General features: G+C 34.3%; 1 protein-coding gene across 4 annotated transcripts; it reads left to right on the top strand.

The window, feature by feature from the left end:
- The first annotated feature begins 432 nt into the window (after positions 1–432).
- On the top strand, positions 433–10911 carry LOC126586040 (protein DETOXIFICATION 43-like). 4 transcript variants are annotated; one of them, XM_050250759.1, is made up of 15 exons: positions 6271–6436; positions 6529–6655; positions 6753–6842; positions 7101–7222; positions 7719–8177; positions 8287–8480; positions 8554–8689; positions 8878–8974; positions 9093–9193; positions 9352–9515; positions 9637–9708; positions 9819–9935; positions 10047–10142; positions 10235–10356; positions 10589–10911. In XM_050250759.1, exons 3-15 carry the CDS (start codon positions 6766–6768, stop codon positions 10641–10643), a joined length of 1812 nt encoding a protein of 603 aa, XP_050106716.1. In that variant the 5' UTR covers positions 6271–6436; positions 6529–6655; positions 6753–6765; the 3' UTR covers positions 10644–10911. The 4 variants fall into 4 exon arrangements, with proteins under 4 accessions (XP_050106724.1, XP_050106716.1, XP_050106707.1 ...); XM_050250767.1 differs by lacking the exons at positions 6271–6436; positions 6529–6655 and adding an exon at positions 433–562; XM_050250750.1 differs by lacking the exon at positions 6529–6655.
- The last annotated feature ends 9600 nt before the right edge of the window (positions 10912–20511 follow it).

Here is a 20511-nt window from a genome sequence, read left to right as displayed (position 1 = left end):
GAGTTTTACCAAATGTATGCACGGTTGAAATATCACAAATTAACCGCATTTATGAGAAAAGAAAAGTTTAAATATCTCAACCTCACTTCTACTAATACCAAGATATTTTATAATAAAACTCCACACTTATCAAACTATGCATGTGGTAATTAACAAGTTTGAAACAATACCGGTGTTAAAGTAGGCCTATGGCACATCTCTCTGATAATTCGACGTGCACTCTTTGGCCAAGGTATTGCGATGCTGTCTTTCAATCATTTGACACTTATTCAATTCACTAGTGATGTTTCTGAAGTTTATTTCTTGTGTGCCACTTTTTCTTCTCTTAAAAGGATGAGTTTTGTTCCCTCTGTGTGTTCGTGTGGGTTGAGCAATATTCATTTTTTATTTTCCTTTCATTTTTTTAATTTGGGAGGGATTAGAAAGGTAGAGGAAGAGTACTTATATAAAGCGAAGGTAGGAGGGCTTTTGTGGTAGTGAGCTATCTATCAAAAGGAAGTTGGTGAAAAGGAAAGCTTCGCAATTGCTAGCCCTCTCAGTACAAAGAACAGTAAGAGCAAAGGTATGGCCCGTTACTTGCAAAAGAGAAGCTCCTTTCCCTTTCTTTCAATCTATTTACATTCCAAATTTGGATAGGTATATATGTATAAGGATTATTATTGGCACACCAAAAATCTAAGAATAATCCTAGCTGCACCTTATGCATCAAATGATGTGACACCAATTAATTTATATTTTAGGGTGAAGTGTCGATTTAGTCCTTAAACTATCACCTCAGTGAAAATTAGGTCTCTGAATTATTTTTTTTTTTGGTAAAATAAGTTCCTAAATTCATTAAAAATTGCTAATTTCATCCCTACTATTATATTCAAAGCTATTTTATCCAATTTTTCGTCAACTTGAGGTGGCACTTGACACACGTTAGAGTGTAATACCTTCATTTTCTTGCCTATAAGCCCTTAACATTTCATATAAGTTACGAATTTAACTTCTAATTTACCCTACAAAGTTAACTCCATACACTATTTCTTTATGAAAAATTATTAATCTGCCCTCTAATGTGTGTTACATGCAAGTAAAGTGACTTAAATTGACGGAAAATTGAATATAGTAGCTTCGAATCTAATATTAGGGATGTAATTAGTAGATTTTTATAATTCAATGACTAATTTTTCTAAAAAAAATAATAATTTAGAAACCTAATTTTCACTCAGGTGATAATTCAGGGACTAAATTGGCAGTTCACCCTATATTTTAATTTAAGTTAGAATTTGATTAATAATTGTAATTAAAATTTGATTGGTTCCACATTTTGGTGCAAGAATTTGCCGTATGTATCACACCTAAAATCTAAATGTGCACTCCAAACTTCTATAGTTAGAAAAAAAAGTACTCATAGTGCACAATTCGACTTCTAGAGTGTCAATAATAGTTTTCTATTGTTGGAGTGCCAATTGGATGTTTTAATGATTTTGAATTTGTCTAATTTTTTGCATTGATGATCTATGAATGATGTATAAAAATATTGATAGTTTAGACAGTTAAAAAAATTACAAAATGAAGTGTTCAGTTAAAAAAATTATAAAATGAAGTGTTCCTTGATAAGCTTATTTGATGAACACTCAAACTATATATTTATATATGTGTGTGTGTGTGTTTCTTTCATGTTCTTTCTCTTCTATGCATGCATAATTCATCTTTCCTGGCATATACACATGCATAATATGCATTGATTTGTATATGCGTTGCAAGCCTTGCAACGCTAAGAAGCTCCAATTCAGGGGGCTAGCTACTACTGTGGTAGAATTAGAATTTTAAGTTTGTGTTGATTTGTATATGTGTTGCAAGCCTTGCAACGCGAAGAAGCTCCAATTCAGGGGACTAGGGATATACTACTGTGGAAGAGCTAGAATTTTAAGTTTGTGTAGAATCTATGGTCCAGGGATAATATCGGGTATACAGTTTGTATGTGGCGTAACTAGACACTTTAATCCCAAAGCATTGGTGGGCCGTCCACAATAGTCTTCTAAAAATCTATCGCTTTGGGGTCCTACAAAACACAAGTGCTCCTCGGTCTATTGGAACCCATACGCACGAATCCCGAACTGGACGGTCCAGTACAGAGAGTTGAATATAGGGCTAGGGTGAGTAGAATACTATAATCATTTGAGTTATAAAATCTTCATTACTCCTGAAAAGTTTAAAATTTTGGATATATTTATCAATATTATTCACCATCATATTCGATTGCCGATAACATTATTGTTTGATACTGAAATATTGCCGTCTAATATCATAACGCACTTATAAATTATAAACATGATTTTACACCACACGTAGCAATGCTATGGTCTCGCCCAAAAAAATTAATTGTACATAGTCCTCTTTTAATTAAACCTAGTTTCACATAAGACAGGTTGAAGCTACTTTTTCATGGAAGGTTCAGAAGACATATGGACATAAGTATCGTTCTCTCTCTCTCTCTCTTTCTCTCATCTTTTAAGTGTCATAAGTTTTGTTGGTACTCGATATAGAAAACACCTGCCGTAATGCTTTCTGGTACTAACCAGGGATTGTAAACCCAAGGGAGGTATATATGTGCAGGAATCGAGATCCTCTTCGATTTAATTGACTATTGGAACCCTTACGTACGAATCCCGTACTGGACGGTCAAGTACGGAAATACCTGGTTAATATAACTAACTAAATAGACTCACTGTAGTCAATGATGAGTTAAAAATGTTCTGTACGCCCGTCTCTCTAGAGATTGCCAGTTTTTGAGTTAATAATTATGAGCGTGCGATTATATAATGACTTTTTTCGTTGCAATGTTTACTGTTTTTTTCTTTTCCTTCACAATCACAATGCTGCTGGGTTACGTAGCTTCCATGCACTACTTACATTCTTGGCCAAATCCACTACTATATAGTACATAACTATATGCAATGCGCATTGTGGAAGTTTGAAATAACTTTTTGTTACATGTGGAATAATAAATTACATAGCTTGTGTTCTAAATATTGATAAATAAAAAAAAATATTCCTCTAGGGCTCAAACAATCACCTTCGAAATTCAAATGCTCCTTCCCTAAATTAATTAGTTTGAAAAGCAGAAAAGTAAACTCAGAATGTAGCAACTCTTTTATTACATGGAAATTACCTCATAACAAATTTCCATGATATCTGGCTTCATAATGAACAATTTTTTTTGATATAGTAAAATGAAACGACTGTAAATGATAATTGCTTACTTGAATATTGTGATTTCTTTTAGGAAGTGATTATTTATTTGTACTTTTAAACTCTTACAATGATGAAAAAATAAAAATAAATAACTTTGCTTTCTTTTTATGTTCCCCTCAACTATTTTCACCATGATAGAAATATGGCTTTATCAAAACACATGTTCAATGGTTTTGAAAGGGTCTTATTTTTATTTTAAAAAAAAACTAATATATATTCCTAAAATATAACCCACTGCTTAATAGATTTATAAACTAAAAAAAAAAAAAAATTAAATACAAATGATATTGAGTGAAAGGAGAGTTGAATATTGGACTAGGGTGCATGATTACACTTGAATTATAAGCTCCTTGCTACACCTGAAAAGTTTAGAATATCTATTAATAATAGTCATGATCATATTCTATAATCGATAACATTATTGTATGATACTGAAACATCATTGCCTAATGTAATATTGTACGCATTAATTTTACATGCGCGAATTTATACCACATGTAGCAATGCTATAGTCTCGCACAAAAAATTACTTGTAGATAGTCATCGATTAATTAAACCTAGTTTCACACAAGAGACAAGTCGAATCTTCTTTTTTCATGCAAGGTTCGGAAGACATAATTAAACCTAGTTTCACACAAGAGACAAGTCGAATCTTCTTTTTTCATGCAAGGTTCAGAAGACATGGACATGAGGATCATTCTGTCTCTCTCTCTCTCTCTCTCTCTCTCTCTCTCTCTCTTTAACTTTATGTGTGATTATTTAGATGATAAATAAGACTCATGTTTTGTTGGCATTCAATATAGAAAACACCTGCCGTAATGCTTTGTGGTACTAACCAGGGATCGTAAACCCAAGGGAGGTATATATATGTGCAGGAATCGAGATCCTTACGGATCTATTCGGACCAGTTATTTTAAATTCTATCTATTTCATTGGTTCATCTTACACAAATTAAGGGTTCAGATCTCTCTCTCTCTCTCTTTCTTGAACTGTCCAAATTTTTCGATTCGTTGGTTTCTAACTACGATCTTCAAAAAAGATCTGAATTCCATGTGCACAATATCCAAGTTTGGTCACACCTATATATCTTGTCCCTTCCCTCTTCGACATTGCATGATCCTAAAAGTGATCTAGTTCATTGTGAGGCTAAACTCACCCCCTCCCTTTAGTGTAGATAATATTTTTTCTAAAAGAAAAAAAAAGGGTTATTATATGATATTTGTCCTTGCCCGATCCCATTTTGCCAAGTGGAAATTTGTAACACTTTAGGCACAAGACTCAAATGTAAGTCTTAAATGTACAAAATTAATATTTAAAAATTTAAAAACTATCATTGACACTTTGTCATGGTCTAGTGGTATTCCTCTTCACTTTTAAGTGAAATGTCTTAAGTTCTATTCTTGCCAAAAGCGAATTTGAACCACAATTAATGCTAGCTCATTATAAGGCTAAGTCCACCCCTTCTCCCTTAGTTATCACTCTAAATAGTTATCACTTCTCCCTAATTAAAAAAAATAAAAAAATACGCGATGACCATTTGAGAATACTAATAGATTTTTCCCCACAAACTTTGAATTATCACCAGTTAATATATGGATTACCTGCCAATTACATATTTATTAGACTGTATACATGGAAGGTAATCTTGCAGGTTTTTATAAAGAGTTGAATTACTCTATATAATTTATAGTAGAATTTCTTATAGTATAAATATAGGTCAACATACATGTGAATCACATGCTCCATGTCACCCAATCTGTGTTGTTCGCATACTAGGCTTGAACATGTCTGTGAATCAGGCTTGAGGATGCGAAGAGTGACCCAAATTAGAAGTTTACCAAACCTTAGATGTGCTTATAATGAGTTGAGTTACTCCACATATTTGTTTGATACTCCCTCTGTATATTTGGATTACTTGCCAATTATATGCAAAATTGATAGTTTTATTTGTTTATATATTTATTTATTTTTGTCAAAAGCAATTTTAGTATCTAATTGGCATGGCATGTAATCTTTACCTATATATATGAGACGGATCTGTGACATCACTTTTTTATACAATTTTTTGTGTGCCCACTTTGTAATGTATTTTGACGATCCAAACCGTCTATCTCTTAATACATCATTCATAGATTTTTTTTAAATACCTTTTTTTTTAAATTATTACTATTAATGGGAAGAGGAAGAATTTGAAACTATTACAAGGATTTAGAAAATGGGAGAGTTTCAAATTGGGAACGCATGGGTAGAAACCCAAAACCCAATCCAGTAGGATATTGAACCACATGCAACATCATTCATAGATCATCCTTGCAAAAATTTAGACAAATCCAAAACCATTAAGACATTCATTTGTAGTCAAGAAAATGGACAAACACGGTTCCACAAAGAAACCCTAAACTCTTAACCCAACGGTCATATGGTTTTAGATTTAGGTGATTTTGGTAGACATAAGCTTTGAAGGAAGACCTAAAAGATAAACGATTCGGATTGTTGAAATACATTATAAGTGGGCCCCACAAAAACCTCGTTTTTGTCTTTGTTTTTTTTGTCTTTTGGGACTCAAATTATGCTATACTTATCTACACTTGCTAGGCATTATAATTAACCATTGGTAACATTCTTTTTTCTTTTCAATAAATTTGGGATGCAATGTTGTCAAATTATCAATTTAATATATATGGTGACATAACATACCATTTTGTATTTACAAATGGCTTGTATCTCATTAGTTAAGAGTATCCACTCCTGTCCCTCTTACTTTTCCTCCTCTCCTTTAGCCTGTATATATGTATATATATTCAGGAAATTTTTCTTTGAAGCATTTCGTCCACTTTATTAATTATTTTGTGGTGGAAGCTGGTTTTTACTCTTAACTCTAGCATTGAAAGTTCGTTACTGAGTGAATATACAATTCACACAACGCGTCTTTGCTCACGCACTTGAAGCAAATGCTAGCAGAGTCCCTCCTCCAACTTTGATTATCTCACAAAGATTGGCATTTTTATAAGCAAAAAGAAATCATGTTGGAACTTAGAACAGCTGCTTCTGTTGACAGATGTTCAGTCTACCCGAAACATCATAACTGAGGAAGGTTCTATCACTGATATGGTGCTATAAAATCCAACTTGAGCTTATACTGTTTTGTGTGTCCTCCTGGAGTCATTTCTCAGGCATTACATTTACATAGAAGGTTTATTTATTTTCTCTCTTAATTAATTTGAGGTTTGCATTTGGTATGTGATTCTTGCTCTTGGAGAATTAAACTGAGCTTGGATTGTGCAGACCTAGGCTTATCTAAGTTTGCGAAAGCAGTGTGGCTCTCTATCTGCACCCAAGTTTGAGTCCCTTTTTCCATAGCTTAGATAGTTTAGTGGAGATTGTCCCATTGTTTGTCGAAAAAGAAACTGAGGTTGGACTGTGAGACAGTACTGCATTTGTATAGTGATATCAAAAGCTCAAGTGAATTGGCCTCATTAGAAAGTTTTATTTTATTTTTGAAATTGCAGTATCAACTTAAGCATGGCTGAGGAGCAAGATGTGCATGAGCCAGTGAGCAAGTGGAAGATTCCTGTTGGTGTTTTCTTCAAAGATGCAAGGTATACAGTTTCACATTTACCATATTTTAATTAGTACTTTGCTCTCTCTAATTTTATTTCTTCTTTGGGGACACCCTTTGTTACTGTTGGTGTTTTCTTCAAAGATGCAAGGTATACAGTTTCACATTTACCATATTTTAATTAGTACTTTGCTCTCTCTAATTTTATTTCTTCTTTGGGGACACCCTTTGTTATCTTTATTTAAGGCTATAAGGGTAAAGTGCTAATTGATGTTTGCTTTTTTGAACGTGATTGCAGGCGTGTTTTCAAATGGGATACGCTCGGGAAGGAGATATTACAGATTGCATTCCCTGCCGCTCTCGCTGTAGCTGCTGATCCAGTTGCTTCTTTGATTGACACAGCATTCATTGGTCATATAGGTGAACATGCCTTTGCTTCATGTCTTGATTATTAAAGGTGCTTACATTGGCATGCATTGTAGAATTATCAAACAGACGGGCTATAGGCCCATGGCTCACTTCCAACAACACCGATACTGTCCCCATCTTGGTAATTACCACCTACACAATCTATCAGGTGTGGAGTTTTATCACAAACGGCTTCGGTGTTAGTTGGAGTGGGGTGAGGATATTTAAACTATAATTTCTCTTTTTGTATAGCCGATGTGGGATTCAACATGCATCAATTTTTAGGAAACAATTTTGGTTAATTATAAGTAATTGTCTGCATGTTCACAATAAAATAAAATAAAAAATAAATAAAAACCTTGTATCGTACGGAGTTAGGCAACATTGATCAGTGTTGTACTAAAAATTCACTAGTTATAGTATTATCCAAAGCCACTGTCATCAGTTCTGTTCGAGTGACCTTTGCTTGATGTGGAGTGACTTGAAAGATATATTTTGTGTTCTATAGGTCCAGTGGAGCTTGCAGCAGCAGGAGTATCTATTGCCCTATTCAACCAGGCTTCAAGGATTACTATATTCCCATTAGTCAGTATTACGACTTCCTTTGTTGCCGAGGAAGATACTGTTGCGAAAATGAACGTGGAATCTGCGAAAGGTGAGAAGCGGGAAAAGAATTCAGATATGCTTGATGGCATGGAAAAAGGGGCTTCCAAACCAAAAGGTGATGATACACCTCAAAATGGTAAGCATCTAGGAAAGTTTTCACCTCAAAACAGTGGGATGGAAGAGGCTTCAACTGATGATATTGAGCGTGGGGAAGCGGGAAAAGGTGCCGCTGAAGCGAAAAGTGAGAGCTCGGACGAGGGACTAGCGAAAAATACTGATTCAAAGAAAGTCATATCGGAAAATGTTAAGCCTGAGATTGCAGAGAACGGTGCTGCTAAGAACAGTGTTCAACTAGAAAGTGGTACTCTTTCTCTCTCTTAAGCTCTAGGCTCTAGCTCACCCCCATTAGAACCCCAAGGTCAAATTAAGAATATCTTAAATAAAAATATGCATTGTTGTTTCTTGATTAGGTTCCAAAACCACTATGGAAAAGCGTCCGTCAGATCTGATGAACAACAGTTTGAAGATAAAAATCAGGAAAAAGAAGCGACATATTGCTTCAGCGTCAACAGCACTCATCTTTGGGGCAATATTAGGCCTTTTACAAGCTATTTTTCTCATGCTTACAGCCAAAGTTCTCCTTGGTGTGATGGGGGTGAAACCGGTAAGTGATTCATTTTTATTAGCTCCGTCTATATTGAATGAGGGAAAGAATTACAGCTCATGTTATGGAGCAGGGTTCCCCTATGCTAGCCCCGGCAAAGAAGTACTTGACAATAAGGTCGATCGGTGCACCTGCAGTTCTTCTCACATTGGCCATGCAAGGGATCTTCCGCGGCTTTAAGGATACAAAAACTCCTTTATATGTCATTGGTAGGCCAAAATCTCTGTTCCGATTTCCCAACACCCCAACACCACCCCCCACCCCTCCCCCCCCCCCCCCCCCTCTCTTTTTCCTCTCTCATTATCCTCAGATATGATTAAACACAAGAAATAGAACCCTATAGTGATTGAAAAGTCTAATTACTCGAGTTTATTTGTTCATTTGTTTCGTATTGTAGTTGTCGGATACGCAATTAACATTGCCTTGGATCCATTACTCATCTTTGTCTGCGGTTTGGGCATCAGAGGTGCAGCTATTGCACATGTTCTTTCTCAGTGAGTAGTGTCACTCTTGTTGCATATTTTCAACTGCTGTAGAAATCTCGCTGTTCATACATTTTTAACTCGATTTGGTGCATCATTTCTAAGATTAAAATGTTTGAAATGGTTTTAGGTACTTGATGGCACTGGTACTCTTCATAATCTTAACCAAAAAAATTGATCTCTTACCTCCAAGTCTTAAAGATTTGCAGTTTGGTCGGTTTCTGAAGAACGGTAATGAGCTTAATTCTTGGTAACTCAAACCAGTATTATAGTTAGCATAATTCATCTGACCTCCATCCCTCAATATTCCAAAAATGATAATTGGAATGCATATTTAGACAATATTTATGGTTGTTTGAGTACCAATTTTTCCTTGAACTTGGCCACAGGAACTCTATTGTTGGCTAGGGTGGTTGCTGTGACATTCTGTGTGACCTTGGCCGCATCCCTAGCAGCGCGGCTAGGACCAACTCCAATGGCTGCATTTCAGACTTGCTTGCAGGTCTGGTTGACATCATCTCTTCTTGCTGATGGTTTGGCGGTTGCAGGACAGGTATATCTTTCCTTTTTTTTTTCTTTCTCATTTAAAACAAGAGCATAAATATAAGCGTGACTTAAAAGGCAGAAATGTTTACTACTTATTCAAACAATCTTTGTGTGTACTTTCTCATTAGGCTATTCTAGCATGTGCATTTGCTGAGAAAGACTACAAAAAGGCCGCAGCTACTGCAACCCGGGTTTTACAGGTTCCTCATTCTCTACACGCAGTTGAAAAATCTATCAACCATAAACGCTTCATCATTTGAACAACCAATTTATTTACTTTTTTGCACTAATTTGTGAAAATGTTTTGCAGATGAGCTTTATTCTTGGTGTGGGGCTTGCTCTTCTTGTTGGAATTGGTCTGTATTTTGGAGCTGGAGTCTTTTCTAGAGATGTTAACGTTTTGCACCTTATAAAGATTGGCCTCCCGGTATTTAAATTCAGCTCTTCTAAAACTCCAAATCTTCATTTACTATAATTATTACTTTTATTTTTTTTAGGATGAAAATAGTCATCAACTAATTTGTTTTCTACTCACCAGTTTGTTGCAGCTACGCAACCGATCAATTCGCTGTCTTTTGTGTTTGATGGTGTGAACTTTGGAGCATCTGATTTTGCATATTCTGCATACTCATTGGTAAGTTTCTTTACAATGAACCTTTCCAAATTCCCTTTTCACAAGTTGAGTTACTAGCTAATTATCCAAATTATTTCTTTGTTGCTTCTCAGGTTCTGGTTGCCATAGCAAGCATTGTATCCTTGTTCCTCCTCTCAAAATCCCATGGTTTTGTTGGGATCTGGATTGCGTTAACCATTTATATGGCGTTACGTGCATTTGCTGGTGTATGGAGGTAATTATCCTTCCATCTATTTTTTTAGAACTAACAATGGGAGTGGAGATTCGTAATTGTTATCTGTTACAATATTAGGAAGAGAAATATCACTAGAACAATAATTTCATTATTTTATCAATTGATCGAGGAAGGGAATTCAAAATTGAGACCTCTTCCAACAATTAATGCTTTCCACGTTATGATTTGAATTACTTGAACTGAGCTAGGTTGCTATATACTACATTTGCAGGATGGGGACTGGAACAGGACCTTGGCGTTTTCTCAAGGGTCGTTCACCACAATAGGTTTGTCAGCCTAGTAATACAGGAATACTTAAGTTTAGGGTCGTTCACTCGTTACGCTTGTCTTTTTTTCATTCCTGTTATGAGTACAGGCATAAACACTCGACTTAGTTTCTATGCATTTTTGCCTCATTTTGTATCATGGTGACCTGTCAAAAGATGTTTGTGTTTATGTAATATTGCACTATATAGTTTTTAGTCATTATACTTGGTGCCTCTCTTTGGAGGAGATGGATTCATTGGAATAAAACGGCCGACCCATTTTTTTTTACTCTATATGATCTACCAATGACAAAAGAAGCAAACAGAGGATCATTCATCCGCAACCCCCTCTCCCTCTCTCTCTCTCTCTCTCTCTCTCTCTCTCTCTCTCTCTCTCTCTCTCTCTCTCAATAATATTTGCTAATCAATCTATTCTAAATCATGAAAAACGTAATTTTAATTTGGATGCCGTGAGAGCAAGTCCACCCCTAAGGACTTTGTGCCAGCACCCAGCGCATTTATCCACTCAAGTGAACAGTAATAGACTGGAGTGAACAGTAATAGACTGGATTGAACAATAATAGGCCAAGGCATCTCCACCCCTAAAAAAATGCGCTGGCACCCAGCGCATTTATTTGGTGTGTTTTTTTTTTTTAAGTTTATTTCGAATAAGAATTTTTAACCAATTTCAGATAAAATTTCAAATAAACTTAAAAAAAAACACACTAAAATAAAATTACATAAACTCATCAAATAAACTATAAAAAAACACACTAAAATGAAATTACATAAACTCATCAAATACACTTTATTCTTCAACCACAAGCTTTTTGGTATTTTTTTTCACACAAAAAGTATATGAAAGCTTTGGTAGAAAGTGTAGAAAATATTGAAATGTGGTGTAAGGTGGAAGATGAGGGTTAGGTATTCATAAATAAAAAAATAATTTTTTTTTAAAATTTTATGTATTTTTTAATAATTTTTCTGTATTTTTTAATAAATATTAATTTAGTTAATTAACGTGGACCGTTGATCTGTGATCGGACGGTCCAGTTTAAAAGTCAAATTTAAATTTTTTTTACCATTAGAAATCCAACGGTCTAGAAAAACTAGCCGTTGGAAATCCAATGGCATATAGCGTGACACGTCGCCTCTCCTTTGAGAACTGAGTGGGCCTGCGCTGCGGACCCCACCTGTCGGCTAGATGGACCGGGCCACGCCTCAGTCAATTTTGGACTTGGCTAGAGACCGGCTTGGGCTGGGAGCTGGGCAATTGGGTCGGCTGGAGGGGATTCCTTGTGTGCTGGCCTATTTATTCGGCTGGGTGCTGGGCAAAAAGCCCTCCGGTGGAATTGCTCTGAATAAACACACTGCTTTAACCAACTTGACTATTCATATTTAGGCCACAAATAAAATTTAAGCCTAGTACTAGGCCTTCTAATTTTCATTTCACCAAAGACATGCGACATCGGCCCGTTACAGTGCAATCCAGTTTGAGCTAGCTCATCTAGGCTCGGACTACCTTCCCCGTACATGAGATATTCCCTCACGAGCTCGAGCTCGAGCTCTCAATCGTTCATTTAGAAACAGATAATCCACATGGACAATCAAGCCCCAAAACTTTCCCTAATTAATATAATCTAAATTATGAAAATCGTAATTCTAATTTGGATGCAGAGAATAAGTATATGGCCCTTTACGACAAAAAAAAAAGAATAAGTATATTGCCCTAACAAGCTTAACCATTCATGTTTTGGGTCCCAAATAAGCCTAGTACTAGGCTATCTATTTTCATTTCACAAAAGACATGTGACATCCCCTTTACAGCATAATCCAATTCGGCCTAGCTCATCTATGCTCGGACTACCTCCACAAAACACAAGATAATCCAATACGAGCTCGAACTCTCGATCGTCCATCTCGAATCGCATAATCCACATGGCCAATCAGGTCCTGAAAATTATGCGATTCCTTAAATGCTCAAGGGATGCGTCGCCACACATGGCATGGCCCATCACTGTACAAGCGTCGAAAACGCAAGATCAAGCTAGCTCACAAGAAATCCAGTTATTGTCATAAATAAATGACCAATGTACCCTCATTCTAGCTTAGCGATAAGAATTAGGGGTGAAATTTTTTACCAAATTACCATACCAACCGTACCATACTAAGGTTGTGCCAAAAAATTTATACCATTGGTAATGGTACAGTATTTGTACCGTACCACACATTTTCAGTACGGTAAGGCCGTGTTTGGCACACCGTATAAGGAATCGGATAGGACTAATAGTACGGACCCGGTTGTTTGGTGTCCTCTCGTACTAAATAGTCGCTGGACTAATTTATGCAGTCGGATAGGATAGTCGGGTATACACCTTCTTAATAAACCATTCCAAAAGGAGTGGATTATTAGTCCGGTTCCCTTTCCTTTGAGTCGCTGCGATACTGATGGTGCTCATGGCGATTGGCTGGCAGTGACCACCACTGGCGTCGACTAAGACGAACATCTTCTTCTTCGTTTCCCTTCCCTCTGTTCTTCCCCCTCCTTCCCACAAATCCCAAAACCCAATTCCTCCGCTGGCCACCATGAACCACCACCACCACTAGGTTCCATCCAACCACCCAGAACAAGGGTCTTCTCTCCCTGCATCTTCTTCTAGTTACCGGATGTCCCTCCCTCTTCTCCGCCGCTGCATCTCCGACCCCTACAAACAAAGCCCAGGATGTCAAATTTTTTTTTTCTTTCCCTCACTGCCTTTTGAGTTTCGGCTTAAACAAAACCCAGCTGTGGAGATTGGCAGTAGAGCTTTTCTTTTGCATGATTTCAGTTTTTTTTAATGTCTGGGCAGTAGAGATTGGCAGTGGAGATTGGTGAATCAATGTTAGGGGAAAAAGAGATGATTTCAGTTTTTTATTTTATTTTAAGTTTAATTTTATTTTAAGTATGATTTCTTCTATATGGTATAATACTAAACACAGTATAAATAATACGGTCATTAGTCCGATACTGCACCAAACGCCCGACTAATTTAGTCAGTACTATCCGGTGACTATTTATCCTATCCGACAGAAATAGTCAGTACAGTCCGAGCTGCCAAACGAGGCCTAATGGTATTCAAAACCATTACTAATGGTATACCGTACCGTACCACTACTATTAATATTATATCATTTATTTATTCATTTATATATATAATTAAGTATTATTATCATTATATATGCACTTTATATTTTTTTTCCCTAGTCATTTATCCAAAACCATCCTCTTACCCTCCAACCTCTACTTTCCCAATAAAAAAAACCTAAGCCTATTTGCCTTTGTGACTTCATCTTTTCACTCACCTTGCCATCAACTTCATCTCCGTGGCTCCCGTTCCGACGACTCTCTCTCTCCGCAGTCCATCTCACATTCTCCTTCATCAAATTGGGTTGTCTTTCTACTTGGCTTCGTCTATCAAGTTAATTTTTGTACAATTTTAAAGAATGTAAAGATGGAATTTAGGAATCTTTGTACTATTTTTTTTAGGGATGTTAGGTTCTTTCAGCAATTCTTCCATCTATTTACTTTTTTTTTTCTTAAATTTTCTTAAATGAATATCTGTGAAATTCTCATAATTAAATAAAAAAAGTTTTAGAAACCCAAATAGAGTGGCCAAAACACGTTTGGGCCTTGAATTAGGTTGAAAAAAAAAACCAAGTTTTGGCCCAAAAGAGTAGCCCAAAATAAAGTGGTAATTACCATTATTATACCATGTCAACCAAATTATTTAGCATGCCGAAATTCGGTATACTAAAAGTTTGGCACGATAATGGTATAAGATTTTGCCATACCAAAAATTTGGTATGGTAATTAGTACATGGGTTTTGGTACGATAATCGTACCAATACCACCCCTAATAAGAATGAAGATGCTTTCCAAGATCCCAATAAATGGAGGTAGATGACTCTAAGCTCAGGAGTCAGGACCTTCGTCAAATTCAATTTCTACGATTACGAACTTCAAGTGATTTTTCAATCAAACCTTAAAAAACCTAAACTCTTCAGCTCAATCCAAAGCTTTCTTCAAAGCATCACTGCCTATGATTCCTGACAACAACAACAACAACAAAAAATCACTTACAGCATTGCTACCTTGTAATATGATTCGGTTGACGATCATTCTAATCACCGTTGATCACCGATCAAAGGCAATGTTTCCTTCTTAGTCAATCCTAGCACTATCATGTCCTAGCTTGAATCTTGATAGTTTACTGTTTTTGTTTTTTTTTACATTTCGAAGTGCATCTACTTTTCAATGTTTCAAGTTTATAGTAGAGCTCATCAGCCCACCAGATTGTAGTCTTGCTTCAATCATGAAATGATTACATTCAGTTCTTTGTTTCTACTTTTATTCCACTTACGCTCCTAGGTAAAGCATATATAACACACTGGAATTAAGTCCTCGGTCCCAGAGACATTTAAAGGAACATAACCAAATCAGCGTCTCATTTGGTGCTCAATCGTTTTTGTTAAAGAGTCAGATATAATCGCAAACCTACAAACCATTACATGGTGTCAACCTCCAACAGTGGCATGCTTACTCTCATATTTTCTCTTGGGCCATCTCTTGACACTGAGAATGAAAACATCTGAGACAAATCACGTGTTGACACAAGTCAGGTTCTATTTGATTTTGAAACCAACACACCCAGGTTTGCTCACTCATTTATGTTAATTATTTGTATCTTTACTAACTCATTGAATTTTCAAAGGTTTTTGGAGGATGATCCATTATATGATTGGAATGAGAACCTACGGGAACTTTTGGTGTTCCAAGCACAAGCTGATACAATTATCAATTTTAAATGAAATTCAGATTTGTAAAGAAGTGACCATACTTAGAACATGAGAGACGTTATAATCACCCTCATATTATTCATCAGTTCTAGTGTAAGTCTTTTTCTTTTTTTGCTCTCGCATAGGCGTGGGCTAGAGGACGACCCTCAAACACCAAGCCTACCAAAATTTATTAGATAAGAAAAAATGACAACAAGGAAGACAATTAGCCAAAACCTCGAAGAAGAAAAATACAAAGAAGGTTATAAAATCTTATATGGAACGGTAGTTAGGCATGCGCAAATCTCTATGACAAAAATAAGAACGGAGGTGAATCCCACCAAGTAAAACTCGAGCTCATAGCACATGATTTGCCAAATCATCTGTGGCTTGATTACCTTCTCGTAAAATATGAGTCATGTGTAAGTTAATCAGTGATGAAGTTAAGAATTTATAATGATGGGGTCAAAAAATAGCTTTCAAAAATTGGTTAGACTTCCATTTATAATTGCCACGACATGTTCTCATATTTTGAAAACGTCGTATCTCAACATCATTATTAATAAAATTAAATACATCTTTCTCCATGTATACAGACTAAACTATCATTCAACTATTGATCTTCCATTCTATTACGATGTGAATTCTTCACAATATTCATCACTAAAAAGGTTTTTTCAACAAAAGCAGTTGCAACTGGTAAAATTGAATGCTAATTTGAGTAGCAAGTACACCAAGGGTATCGTCTATCCCTCTTCACCTCCGTCTACTTTTGTGCAAGACTATTAGTTCCTTTCAACATAGAAAATTTATTATGCAAACGCATGTTAGAAATATAATTCCTAAGTTCAGAAGCGAACCGTTTAATCAAATATACTAAGTTACCATAGTGTGAGTCCCAATATGTATCACTTGCATTGCACATTTGACACTAGTGTCTTGATTCAAGTCTTACCCACTTGAAGGGGTGGATTTATGTCAATTAAAAATATTAATTAAAGATCCTTATTATTTAATCTGCATGTTGGTACAGGGGTAAAAAAAAAACTCGGATTCTTTTTGTGAGAATTTCGGAGATTTTTTAATCGTGTCCATTTATCGTATATCGTGCAGTCATAAATTATTTTAAATTTTTTTATTTAAAATTGAACATAAACAGTATCTGACGAAAACTGACCACACGATATATGATAAACGGATAAGATTTACGAATTTCTAGAATTCTCACAAAGAAAATCTGAAGAGAATTATGTTGGGAAAAAAATTTTCAAAATGGCAGATTTACAAACTTATTGGGATCAACAGATGCCAATGTCCCTGTATTATCCGCTACTGAGTCTGATTAACCCTTTTTAATTAGTGGAAATTCTTAATTAGCTTAGGATACCCTTAAGTTGGTAGTTTATTTATGCACGTGGAGATTTTCATACGAGATTTCCTTCGAGGAAGTCAACTTATGTAGCAAGCAGTAAGGTGCAGGTGCAGCCTGGCTTAAAGCCTAGAAAAAATTTGTTAGGATTTATATTCAAAATTAAAAATTATGTATACTTTCGGTTAATTATTAACATGTGAGTCAGCCCCATCTGTTAACAATTAACAGAGAGTTCTGTTTTAGCCTAATATATGTATGGAGAGTTCTATTTTAGTCTAATATGTGTGACTCACGTGCTAATTATTAACAGAAAGTTGACAGATTTTTTAATTTTAAGCATAAATCCTAACAAACCTCACCACAAAGGCTTAAATCCTAGTTATTTTATCACAAGAATTATCTTCTAACTACCTTGTCACCATAGGAACTAATAATCCAATTAGGTCTTATTATTATTATTTTTTATTATATTATATTATTTTGTTTTGTTTTATTTTATTTTATTTTTTTGTATTGCTCTCATGCAGTTCTAGTGACACACCCTGTGGGGATGGACGGAGGACAGACTGGGTCAGGCTCACCCGTATAACTTTTGAAACTAAAATAATATTGTTAATTAGTAAAAGTTGGAATTTTTAATTTTTGGCATAAATTCTAACAAATTTCACCAGAGCTTAAATTCTAGTTTTTTTACTACATAAACTATTTTCAAACTACTCTGCCATCACCAAGACTAATAATCCAATTAGGCCTTATTATTATTATTATTATTATATTTTTATATATTTTTATATTTTTTTGTATTGCTCTCATGCAGTTCTAGTGAGACAGGACAGCCTGTGGGGGGGATGGACGGAGGACAGACTGGGTCAGGCTCACCCGTATACTTAGCAGGTTAATTAACCAACCTCGATAATTAATGTTTATTACCTTTTGAAACTAAAATAATATTGTTAATTAGTTGAGACGTGCTAGCCAGGCTCGAACGTAATATTTTATTGGATTCTTTAGATATAAACCCTCACAATTCTTATTTCTTAAATAAAAACCCACCTAGTTACAAATATCAAAATAAAACCCAAATTTGAAAATGACTGCCAAGTAGAGAAGTAATTAACCTATTATTACAAAATATTTACAACTTGTACCACAATAAATAAATCAATAAATGTAATTACTCACCTTAATTACAATGAACAAATAGTTATTCCACATATTATTACCCCTAACATATATATATATATATAGTACTACTATATGTTCAAACATATTAACTAATTAATCTACCTATATGTAAATTTATGATGAGCAATAACGCATATTTTGTAGGTAAATTAATATTGAAACAAATAACATTCTTTTATTTTGTAGGTAATATATTTTCCATGTATTATTACATATATTTGGCACATTTTATTATTATAAGATATATGTACAAATAATAGGTAAACTAATTTTGAATCAAAATAAAATTGCTTTATTTGTAAGTAAATTAATTTTGAATCAAATAACATTTTTTCATTATGTAGATATTTTATTTTGTATGTATCATCATATATATTGGACACATTTTATTATTACATGTACAAATAATAGGTAAACTCATATTGAATAAAATAATATTATTTTGTACGTATATACATTATTTTCCATGTATTTTGGGATTTACTTTATTTTGTAGGTAAATTATTTTGGATGTACTTTACATTTATTGGGTAAATTATTTTGCTTTTTTTAAGCAATCTAACATTTTAAATTTTGAAATTTAACATCTTTTCGACTAAAAAAAACATTTTAAAAGTTGAATAGTAGGTGCATTGAATCAAATAACATTTTTTTATAGGTAAATTATTTTGCTTGAATTTTTACATATAGCATGCATGTTTGCTTGTTTTGTTATATATGTGTGTGTGCGTGAAATAATTTACCTACATTTATATGTAAAATATAATTTAATTGACTAAACTAAGCATGTGTTATTACATATATTGGGCAAGTTTTATTGTTATTATATATTAGGCAATGAATTTTTTTTTTTTTGTACAATCATTCACTCTCCTTTACAATCCGTGTGGAATTATTTGTGTACATCAAACATTCAAATAGGGGTATTTTCATCAAAAAAATTTAAATGTGTAAAGTCTAATATAATTAATGAATTTACTAATGTGAAATCTTGTCAATGAGTTTTATTCAAGTAAAAAACTTATGTCGGATTTTATATGGAGAAAATTAAATTTTAAGGGCTAAAATCATATTTTCAGTATTTTATTCACAATTGTTGCATGTTGCTGCGATCTCCATAACATAGCACCGCATTGGAATTTGGGACACATACCCCTCTAAAAAGTTGGTAAATAACTTGTCGATCGTTTAGGGAAAGAAATAGCTCGGAAAGTTATAAGTGAAGTCACTATTAGATGAAAGTTTGATCGACGAATAGAAGATGCAATTGTGCGAATATCATTCTTTTTTATAGAAAATAAATTTATTAGAGAAAGAACCTTTTGAAACAACCAGTATCAATACAGTCTAAGTTCAAAGCCTCTAAAGCCAAAGCGGGAAGGCAATAATCCCCAAAATGGGGATTCGAGACTAAAACTCCAAGGGAAATTTTATTTGAAACCATGTAATCTCTTTCTACATCTAACTTACTCTCTTCACCCATATTATTTTTTATTAAAGAATTAATCTCTCTTAAACCCAAATTTATTACCTAAACTACCCTCTCAAATCCAATTCAAAATGTTAAATTATCTTTACACCAATAACATCTGTATTTGAATTTTTTTTTTTAAATACGCGTCCTTGCCCCACCCCCTCTTCCCACTAGCATTTCCATGGCTACCTTTTTTTCTTTCTACTACCAAACCCAAACATTTGCCTTTTTTATATCTACTGATATGCATAAGTAACAAATCAAACAATTCATCCCCTTATATTTATCAACAAGCAAGGAAGTTTATAATCTAAGAATATTGGTAAGAAGTTTTTTCTTAGAATTTTCCAATTGTAGAAAGTTTAACAAACCATTCGGGATTGATGAAAAAAATTGAAACCCAAATACTGATCTTCTAAACTTAAAAAAAATTGAAATCAAACAAACCAAATATTCATAAATTGAGTCATACCTTAGTTGGAGGATTCAAAACTTCAAAATCACCATCAATAAAAAAACTTGTTTTTCTCTACAAAACCTATTAGGGTTTTAGCCAGAGTGAATGTAGGATAACAAGAAGTGATGGTAGGGTTTAATGGATTTATTGATAAATTTGAGTTTTATTATTAATTTCATTTTGTACTTAATAGTAATTATACAATAGGGTAAAATAGATAATTAACAATTTAAATTTAAGTTGAGGGTAGAAAGAAGTTACATGTGTTCAAATAAAATTTCCCAAACTCCAACATTAGCAAGCTTATCAGCCACAAAATTGGTTTTCCTAAATATATGTCGCCATTGAATAGTTGAGGAACCTAGAAGCCAACCATTTGATGTCTTAGGTAAAATTAGGGTTTTTAAACTTTAACGTTCGAAAAAGATTGATATTTCATTAAAATATGGTGTAAGATTATATATTAATTATAGTCCTTTGATGTGTACTTTAATTCAAATTCATATTCTATTTTTGTTTTAATATTTAATATGTATTTTATTCAATATGTCCAATAATTAAATATTCAAATTTATTAATAAACACG

This window comes from Malus sylvestris, chromosome 2, assembly GCF_916048215.2.
Source record: "Malus sylvestris chromosome 2, drMalSylv7.2, whole genome shotgun sequence".
Taxonomy (NCBI): Eukaryota; Viridiplantae; Streptophyta; class Magnoliopsida; order Rosales; family Rosaceae; genus Malus; species Malus sylvestris.
The sequence above is the reverse complement of the archived record's forward strand: the minus strand, read 5'-3'. Positions and strand labels throughout refer to the sequence as shown.